General features: G+C 43.5%; 1 protein-coding gene across 1 annotated transcript; it reads left to right on the top strand.

Annotated features, from left to right (window-relative positions):
* Positions 1–5,604: 5,604 nt before the first annotated feature.
* On the top strand, positions 5,605–9,966 carry RPS4X (ribosomal protein S4 X-linked). Its single transcript, XM_016219081.2, has 7 exons — positions 5,605–5,656; positions 6,378–6,455; positions 6,925–7,105; positions 7,296–7,393; positions 8,659–8,830; positions 9,237–9,394; positions 9,802–9,966. Exons 1-7 carry the CDS (start codon positions 5,654–5,656, stop codon positions 9,901–9,903), a joined length of 792 nt encoding a protein of 263 aa, XP_016074567.1. The 5' UTR covers positions 5,605–5,653; the 3' UTR covers positions 9,904–9,966.
* The last annotated feature ends 297 nt before the right edge of the window (positions 9,967–10,263 follow it).

The raw sequence follows: 10,263 nt of genomic DNA on the forward strand, positions 1-10,263 counted from the left end.
TCAAATCCGTGGCTGGAGCGGGGACGCTGCTGCTTCTCACAGGGCCGCCATCTTCCCTCTCCCCAGTTTTTTGTTTGTTTTAAACCCACACCCAAGGATATTTTTTCCATTGCTTTTCAGAGGGAGTGAAAGGGAGGCAGAGAGAGGGAGGGAGGGAGGGAGGGAGGGAGAGAGAGAGAGAGGAACATCAATGTGAGGGAAACACATCAATTGCTTGCCTCCCACAAGCACCCCGACAGGGGCTGGGGATCAAACCTGCAACTCAGGTATGTGCCCTTGGCAGGAATCGAACCCCAGACCCTTCAGTCCGTGGGCCAACACTCTAACTACTGAGCCAAACTGGCTGGGGCAAAAATATAAATTTTAAAAAAGACTTACCTTAACATGTGTTGGCAAGAGTCTGGAACAACTGGAACTCTCATACACTGTTAATGGGAACATAAAATAATACAACCATTTTGAAAAACAGTTTGGCAATTTTTTAAAAAGTTAAACACACATCTACCATATGACCTAGTCATTCCATTCATAGGTATTTGCCAAGAGAAATGAAAACATTTGTTCATAAGAAGACTTGTATCAAAATGTTCATAGCAGCTTTATTTATAATCTCCCAAACTGGAAACAACCCAGGTGACTATCTGCAGGGGAATGGATAAATTGATTTTGGTAGATCCATACAGCAATAGAAAGAATAAACAATTGATACATGTTTGATGAATGAATCTCAAACAATTATGCTTAGTGAAAGATGACAGACAAACATGAGCAAAAATACTGTAAAATTTACATTTATTTAAAATTCTAGAAAATGCAAACATATCGACAGTAACAGAAAGCTGATCAATGGTTGCCTGGGAATGCAGGGGAAGGGGCTGGAGTGAGGGATTACAAAGGGACATGAGGAAACTTTTGGGGGTGAAGGACATGTTCATTATCTTAGCTGTGGTGATGGTTTCATCATAATTAGTCAAACTGTACACTTTAAATATGTGCCATGGCCCAGCCTGGCGTGGCTCAGCGGCTGAGCATCAACCTAGGATCCAGGAGATCGGGGTTCGATTCCCTGTCAAGGCACATGCCCGGGTTGCGGGCTGCAGCCAATCAATGACTCTCTCATCATTGATGTTTCTCTCTCTCTCTCCCTCTCCTTTCCTCTCTCTGAAATCAATAAAGATATATTTAAAAAAAACAAAAAAAAAAAACCTTAAATATGTGCCATGTATTGTATATCAATTATTCCTCGATAAAGCTGTTTCAAAAATAAGTTTGAGGGAGTGGGCAAGAGGGAATTAGAACACTAATTCATTGATTTTGATTGAATCACTACTATGTTCTATGCATTTCATACATCATCTCTGATCCTTACGACAAACGGGGGAGTAAATATTGTTATCTCTATTTTACAGATAGGGAATCTGTGGTTCAGAGAGGCGAAGCCACTTGCTCAAGGGCACAGAGAGAGATGCAAATTGTGCTCTTTCCATTTGCCTCACTGTTGCCCCACTATGTGAGAAATGGAGGAGTAGGCTCTGCTGATTCATTGATTGCTGACAATAAGCTGATCAGGGGATATGAGGCATGAAGGGTTACTCTTTAGATGTGGAGTGAGGAGTTTGGACTGCTCTACTCATGCCATGACTTACGACCATGAACCACTCATACACGTCCCTTCCCTCTGGTAATCTGGGATAGGCTCCTGGGACATATGTCTCAGTCCTCTACTCACCATAGACCCCATCTCCCATGCCCATGCTTACAGAAATAGAACCATGTACTATATTATTTTACTTATTATGTGCTAAAGCAGTTCTTACAAAACAACAGAGAAGGGAAGTATCACTCAATATATTGTAGTGAGAAAATCAGTCATTTGGGGGAAAATGAAATTTTTCTGTCTACCTATCCTATTTATCTTTATCAGCCCGAAGTTGAAAAAAAATTAAATATGTTGTTAAATAGAATTGAATATTTAGCAGATCTTTGAACTGATGGTAGTTCTAAGCTTTGAGTTGACAAGAAATTACAGATTTGGCTATATAAAAATTCAAAACTTTATACATAGAAAAATATAATCAAAAGGAAAATAACTAATTGGTAAAAATATCTGCCTCAAGTATGACAAGAGATGAACTTCTATGTTGTATAAAGCACTCATGCAAATCAATCAGAAAACATGTCCCCCAAAGATAAATGGGCAGGGATACTTCACACAAGAGGAAATGGAACTAAACAAGCATATGGCTAAATGTTCAACCTCACTAGTGATTTTTTTTCTCTTCTTTTTTTTTTTTTTTTTTTAATGTCTTTATTGACTTCAGAGAGAGGAAGGGAGGGGGAGAGATAGAAACATCAATGATGAGAGAGTCATTGATCGGCTGCAGCCCGCAACCCGGGCATGTGCCCTGACCGGGAATCAAACCCCGATCTCCTGGATCCTAGGTCGATGCTCAACCACTGAACCACGCCTGGCTGGGCTCACTAGTGATTTTTTTAAAAGTGAAAATTAAAGCAACATCAGTACAAGTTAAAGAGAAGCAATTACCAGGCTGGCATGAGTATAATAAAATTGCAAGGACCCTCTGAGAAAGGTTTTTGGCAATACATGTTTGCTACTATCAAAGTGTTCAGACTCAACTGCCAACCACTCCCATGGACTAAGCAGAGATGCACTGGTTCTCCCAAATGAGAGTCTCCAGCTCAGATCATGCACCTGAGCTCAAACCTGTGTCTATAAAACATCTCCAGGTGGCTGTCCCCACTTCTCAACCCCATGTCTCACACCAGGCATGTCTCCTCCTTGTTCCCAGTGAATGCACCACTGAGTCACCAAGCCAGAAATGTGGGAATCATCCTAATTACCTCCGTGTCCCTCACCCCTGTGCATTTGTCATTTCCAGTCAGTTCCTGGCAATACTCCATCTGCAATGTCTTTTGAATCTGCCCTCTCCTTCTCCACCCTATAGTCACAGACCTGGGCCTCACCCTTCTGCTTCTTGCTTGTATTGCTGAAATAGCCTTGACCCATCTCCTCCAAGCCACTTACACTTCCTTCAAACCATCTACAAGGAGCAGTCAGAGTTATCTTTCTAAGCAGAAAGCTGATCCTGTCCATAAAATCTTTCAATGGCTCCCCACTGTCTACCTACATGTTAAAGTCCAAGGGTATTAAGATTTAGCAGCCCTCTGTGTTCCAAACTGCCTCACCAACATCTTTTCTCCAATGAGCTTCTCCTGGCTTTCTACCCCTCACCCCTGCCCAGCTTGCCTCTCCTATTACAATGCGAATTCCTTGAGAGCAGGAACTAGATCTTAATCATCTCTTGCATCCCCAGTTCATAATACAAAGCTCAACACAAAGTAGGTTGGGTGAAGGAGTGAAGGAATGAATTTATTCTCAGGAAATCATGTGACTGAAGGAAAAGCCATATGAAGGAAACTGTTCACTGTAGCAACATTCATAATAAAGAAAAAGTGCAAAAAACCTAAATGTTCAACAATAGAGAACTTTTCTTAATTACTGGGACATCCATTTAATGGAATGTGAAGCAGCTGTTAAAACACTGATTATGAAGATTATGTAGCAACTCAGAAAGTATTCGTAATGTAATAAAAGCAGAATAGGACATGGTCTGTATGCTAGGGTTAAAATTATGTAAAAGCATGCATGCACACAAACTAATCAGAATGAGAACAGGAACGAATGAATACAGATGATGTGTTTAAGGTGCTTGGAGAAGTACTGTCTGTGATTTTCTTAGCTCTTTCCAAATTCCATTTATTGTTAAAATGTCATTTGTGCTTAAACACAAATTGACAGAAGAAAAAATATACTGAAACAGGTGTTTTGATTTCCTCAAGTCCTTTGATAAGCTGTGCTACAAACACAAACCACTGACCTGGGAGATGAGAAACCAGCCCCCCAATTAATCCCCACCTGGCTGTGTGATCTTGATTAAGATCTGCAGTTCTAAGCAGCCATTTCTCTCACCCTGCCTAGCTGGAAGTCCCATGGTTATTCTTCACTCCCAAATCAACTCCCATCACTTCTGTTAGCAGCAGCACCATCTTCCCAGTGCCCTCAGAATGAAAACCTCAGAATTCACCTTCCATAGTTTCACCACCTCCACTCTCTCTCACTCTCTCTAATCCCCAGCTCCAATCAAATGCCTGTTCTTTCCAATAATCACTTAGAGCATGCTTTACTATGAACCTAGTTCTAAACAAAGAGTCTTTGCCCTCTTAGTTAATACTATCTGGTTGAGAAAAGCTAACAATGTTTCTCTTTCTTGCTCCTCGCAGACTGCTGCTGAGGGGTAGAGTGGAGGGCAGAGACAGAGACATATAAAACAGAACCTCCTGAGTTAAGAGCTTGTCTCTGTGCTGGGAGTAGTTAGTTCAGGAACAGGCTGGCATAATGAGTGGGATGTTAATTCAATTTATTCATTTAACGATATTGGTGGACATAATGCTAACCTGTCTGTCAGGTGGCAAAGGACCTGCTCAGATGAATTAGGGCAGGCTCTGCCATAGAGATGCTCACAGTCTGGTGGAGGACAGACCAGGAAACCAGTCATGACAGCCCAATGTGCTAAGTGCTGTCACGGAGTTTGAATAGAGGGCTCTGGGGCAAAAGAATGTGAGATTGGCCCTGCCTGAGAGGCTCCAGGGCTCACAGAGCCAGAGGGACTTGAGCTGTGTTTATCTTCAAGGTTGAAGAGATTAGGGGCCCAGGAAGGGGGTTGAGCTGTCCATAGCAGTTCCAAGGTGAGGAGTCATCAGGTACACAGGCAGGAAGCTTGCAAGAAGCTTTCTCAGAGCAGTAATTGTTTGGAATGGCTTAAGCTTTGAGGTTTGGGATGGGGGAAGGGAGCAATGGGTGTCCAGGCACAGGAGGCAGCAGGCAACCTGCAGGGGCAGAGGGAGGGAACTGAGGGGGCCAGGAAGGAGGGCCAAGGGCAATTTCAAAGTAGGGAAATAGAATTATCAACTAAGTTTTAGTTAAATAACCGGATGGTCTCTAATGCCCCCTCTCTTCCCTGAGACTTTATAAGTGTCAAATGTGTTGTACAGGAAGCAGGGGCAGGGACCCAAGGTTCAAGGAGGGTTCCTACCCTCCCACTCCCTACCCTCCACCCTCTCTGCAATCTGCAGAAAAGCAAGGGAGAAAAAAATGTTGGTTCTTCCCAACGTATAGTATGGGCAGACTGGCTGACTTGATAGAACTGAGAAGAAGAGGCAGACCAAATATGTTTAAGAAATAATATTAACTCTATTGAAATGCAGTCTATTGCTTGCACAATCGTGTATGTGGGCCTTAAAGTAGCCTCGCTTTTTTCTCTGCTCGATGGCAGGGGGTTTGTCTAGCTCATCTTGACATTTCTAGCACCTTACACAGAATCAGGGCCTCAGAGGGGGAGGAAGGGAGGGAAAGGGAAGGAAGAAATTGCTTTTAGGAGGACCGCCCTTTTTCCGTGGCCCTTCCCAAGCTCCAAATCTATGACCTCCCACCAGCAGGTGGCAAGATAGAATCACTTCGCTCCTTGAACGGGCAGGGTAGGCGGAGCGTCCAAGGTCGGCGCGCGCAGCCTCCGAAACCTTTTTTCTCCGCGAACCGGAAAGAGGCGGTCCTCTTTCTGTGCCTAGCGCAGCCATGGTAAGGCAGCTTCTTTGCGAGCTCTTGGGACGACATCAGCCTCCATCCTCCCAGGGCCGGGACTGTCCTAGCCCTCAGGGCCCCGGTAGGGAGTTCCTGGGCAGAGACCAAGGGAGTGCAGCCTGCGGGGTTGACCCAGGCAGGCCGGAGGGCGAGGGCGGGGGTGATCGGTGGCTCTGGCGGGAAGGCCTAGGTCTCTGGAGGGCCACGCATACTGCTACCCTACGAGTATCGGCTTTCTAACCAGGCCGGAGCCGCGGATGGACCTGGAGGGCAGACGGAGGGCCAGGGCTGGTGGGCCCCAGCTGCACCGGCAGAGAGGCGTTTTTTCGTCTTTTTGGCATGGCCTGACTTTGCGTAGTGAGGCCAGTAAGCATCCGTACACGGCATTCAGTAGGCTTCCTTCCGCATTTTAAAGTGAAAGCCCATGTCAGCTTTTGGCTTTAGAGTACAGGGGAGCAGGCAGTGGCACGTGGTTGTGCTGAGGTCAGGTTCATCTCGCACCAGACACTTTAAACCAGACGCTCGTGCTGGGACGACTTTTCTATTTGATTAACAAGTAGCAGCACAGGTTGGGCTCTGGTCCACATTTCTGTTGCTGGTTGCCTGTGTGCCAAGAGGTCCAACCCCTGTCCATTTCACCAGCATAGTGTCCTAGAAAAAAAAAGACAGGCACACTTTTAAGCAGTAACCTGAAAATACTTACAAAACTCTCGCTCAGGCTCGTGGTCCCAAGAAGCATCTGAAGCGTGTAGCAGCTCCAAAGCATTGGATGCTGGATAAACTCACCGGTGTGTTTGTAAGTATAGTTATATTGTAATTGTATTTTATACATTGTATTTCAAGGGACAATTTTTCCCCCCCAGTTTTATTGAGATACAATTGGCATAATTTAAGGGACATAGTTTATATTATTCCTTTATGTGTTAGACATCCCTGGTTACTGTATTCATAAATGTTTCTTGCAGTGCCTCCCATAATATTTCTGTACTACCTCATTTATTCTGCATACCACATAGTACACTTACATGGACTCAGGACCCAAATGTTCTTAACAGGCCTGGTCCTCTGAAGTGGGGAAAATGTTGTAAAACTTTAAGGTATGGAATAGTTGTGTAAGCTTAAATACCTCTTGTTGACCCAAATTCGGGGGGGGGGGGACAATGATGGACACTGGTGTCTAGTTAATGGATCTCAGGACTTGGAAGGTGGGTTTCTGTGAATTCCAACAATAGTTTGAGAAGGTGTTTTTTAAAATCATTTTACAGGCTCCTCGGCCATCTACCGGTCCCCACAAGCTGAGAGAATGTCTCCCTCTCATAATTTTCTTAAGGAACAGACTTAAGTATGCTCTAACTGGAGATGAAGTAAAGAAGATCTGCATGCAGCGGTTTATTAAGATCGATGGCAAGGTCCGAACTGATATAACCTACCCTGCTGGTTTTATGGGTAAGTGGTTAGTGCTTGGCTCCTGATGGTGGCTCCTTGAAACATTAAAGATTAACTAGCTATCATCATTAGCCTTAGGAATTTTTGTTGGTATTTGAAATAGGAAGCGTTTTTTTCTTAAAGCGGTATAGTTATGCAGCATGGGATAGTGGGGGTCACTATGGTAATCTTAGTTACTGTTTGATATCAGATGTCATCAGCATTGACAAGACTGGAGAGAATTTCCGTCTGATCTATGACACCAAGGGTCGCTTTGCTGTTCATCGTATTACACCTGAGGAGGCCAAGGTGAGTGCAAGTAGGCTGGGTTTTCATTCAGTAAAATTGTTTTTAAGTAAGAGTCTGAAGTACAAGGGCTGGTCCATGGGGAAGAGGTAGGTAGATTAAGATTACTTTAAAAATCTTATTTCTGGAAATGTCCAGTTAACAATTTGGTTAAATTCTATTGTATGTTCTGTTTCATGCCATGTTAGTAAAAGCATTTATAATAGTTATATAGCAGTCTGTTGCTGGGTATCTAATAATTGACCCCCATTTTTAAATTAACATCCTCAACAGATTTTTTTTTTACGGCAGAAATGAATTCGTTTAATAGTGACTTCCTGGTTCCCATTTTTAGAGCCAAGGAGAGTGATTTCTCCAAGAACATTTATGAGCACCTAAAATAAGGGTCCTTTAAGGATGAAGGACCAGAAAATCAGTATCTACTCCAATCCAGTTGGCCCTTTGTCATGCCTCCATTACTCTGGAGGGGAAAGATGTTAATGGAGGAGACTGAAAATCCTTGGGCGCTATTTTGAGATAGTTAAAAAAAAAAAAAAAAATTACAGACCTTGATTATTTAATCAAATTTGTTGTGATGGATTTACACAAAGGTTTAAGGTTTTTTTGAATTATTGGCTGTAAATGAAGGTTGATTTAATTGGATGGTTCAACTCCTCATTTCCTTAGCTGCCTTGTTATTGGCAGGCTGGAGGGCATGTCCATGACATCAAGGTGATTTGATTTACTTTAAGGATGTCAGGGAGTGACAAATCCAAAGTTGAAATGCTTTGTGAGGTATTTGTTGATTGGGTTAACTTTTAATGCAATTGCAGTTTTTGAGATAAATTCATTTGTGATGCATAGGGAGCCAATAAGAGGCACTTTTTAGGAATGATGAGGGAAGAATTCAGGGGCCCCATGAGGCTTAAACAGCCTGGGGAAAGGAGAATGATCAGCCCACCCCACGTGGGAAGTGGAATTTATTGTGCCTTCACTGCCTTGGACTTTAGCATGGGGGTGATGCAGTGCTACAGGGAAAATCCATGATGACACCAGCCTAGAGAGAGGAGCAGTGTACAAGATAAGTTTGTTGAGGGCAGCAAGAGAAATCAGGGACACCATTATTCTGCTGCAGTTCAGGAAACCAGCAATTCCCATGTAGGGCTGTTGCCTTTGGCTGTTAATTGCATTTTTAAGCTGGCGACTTGTGGCTTTGAAAGAACCTTTTTATCCATTGTGGAGCGTAGTGCATGTGAGCTAGGCTAAATGTGGCTAACCTTTGTTTCTAGTATAAGTTGTGCAAAGTGAGGAAGATCTTTGTGGGCACAAAAGGAATCCCTCATCTGGTAACCCATGATGCTCGCACCATCCGCTACCCTGATCCCCTCATCAAGGTGAACGACACTATTCAGATTGATTTGGAGACTGGCAAAATTACTGAGTTCATCAAGTTTGACACTGGTAAGCAGCCTCTGAGCGTTCTCTTTAAAGCCCAGCTATAAGAACTGGTTTTTATTATTATTATTTTGTTTTTTCCATCACCATTTATCCTCTCTGTGCCCTCCTCCACCTCCACCCTGTAAGAGCTGTTCTTTGCTCCCTCCTCCCCTTTTTTATTATTAATTGAAATTTAATCAGTCATGACTTGCACAGGCCCTGGGTACAGGGTTTTTGTTTGAATCTTGCAGGTGATTCCGATGCACCTAATTAGCAACTGAAGCTAGATGTTAAAAGAGTCCTGGCTTGGGTAACAGATCCACAAAAGTAAATTCCAATGAGAGAAGGGATTAATGAATTTAAACCTGTCTTTGTTATGTAATACACTGAGTTGTAATGTGCCTTGCTCAGATTATTCCTTTCCGCCTAGGTAATCTGTGTATGGTGACTGGAGGTGCTAACCTGGGAAGAATTGGCGTGATAACCAACAGAGAGAGGCACCCTGGTTCTTTTGACGTAGTTCATGTAAAGGATGCCAATGGCAACAGCTTTGCCACCCGGCTCTCCAACATTTTTGTAATTGGCAAAGTAAGTCTGAGTTTCCCTTCTCTTTTGTTCAGGGAAACCTATAAATGCAGGTACTGCTGGGATTGCAGCGCCTAAACCTAGTGTAAAGCCTCTTCTGTGATAGGGCTCACATAGAGGGGGACAGGGGCAAATCTATGCTTTTCTAGCATCACAGAATCAGAAGGGGGGCACCACTTCAGTACTCCTAAAACATTAATTATAAAGGATGTTGTAGTTTGCATCTACGTATGTGGGCAACAGGTTTAAGAGAACGGCTTCAAGCATTGGGTATTTCGGATAAACATCCAAGTGTCTAAAGACCACCTGGCTGTTGCTGAGTACTTTTACCTTTAAATTAGATGACAGATGTGCCAAGTTGCTAATGGAGTTGGTATGTAGCAGGTTTTTGTTCTCATTTTCTTCTTCAGGGCAACAAACCATGGATTTCCCTTCCCCGTGGAAAGGGTATCCGCCTCACTATTGCTGAAGAGAGAGACAAGAGACTGGCGGCCAAACAGAGCAGCGGGTGAAATGAGCTCTAGGTGACATCATTGGAAAAGTCTTTGTACTTAATTAAAGATAATACAGCATGATTAATTGCCTTTTTGGTATGAGGGGGTTGAGTGTGGGTTGTTTGTTTTAGTTTCCTGCTATTCTACTTTATAACATGTAAAGCAGATTGAATTTTTCAGGCATTCTGTTTCTGATGAGGACCTCCCTGTGTCTATTATAGGTTGGGCTTGGGTGGTGGTGGGCGGGAGAACACAACAGACAAAGAAGGAACGGGAGCCCTTGACTTGGCCAGGAACTCATCTAAAGTCCTCTTGGCTTTAAAAGAAATTCAGTGCCCTCTTTATCTCTGGTCTTCCCTGCCACTGCAGTCCTCAACT

Source organism: Miniopterus natalensis, chromosome X (assembly GCF_054644295.1).
Source record: "Miniopterus natalensis isolate mMinNat1 chromosome X, mMinNat1.hap1, whole genome shotgun sequence".
In the NCBI taxonomy this organism is placed as follows: domain Eukaryota; kingdom Metazoa; phylum Chordata; class Mammalia; order Chiroptera; family Miniopteridae; genus Miniopterus; species Miniopterus natalensis.

Excerpts from the sequence above, each read along its gene's own strand:
- RPS4X (XM_016219081.2), top strand. Across the intron at positions 7,106-7,295 it reads CTACCCTGCTGGTTTTATGG|ATGTCATCAGCATTGACAAG; the intron begins GTAAGTGGTTAG and ends GTTTGATATCAG. Across the intron at positions 9,395-9,801 it reads ACATTTTTGTAATTGGCAAA|GGCAACAAACCATGGATTTC; the intron begins GTAAGTCTGAGT and ends TTTCTTCTTCAG.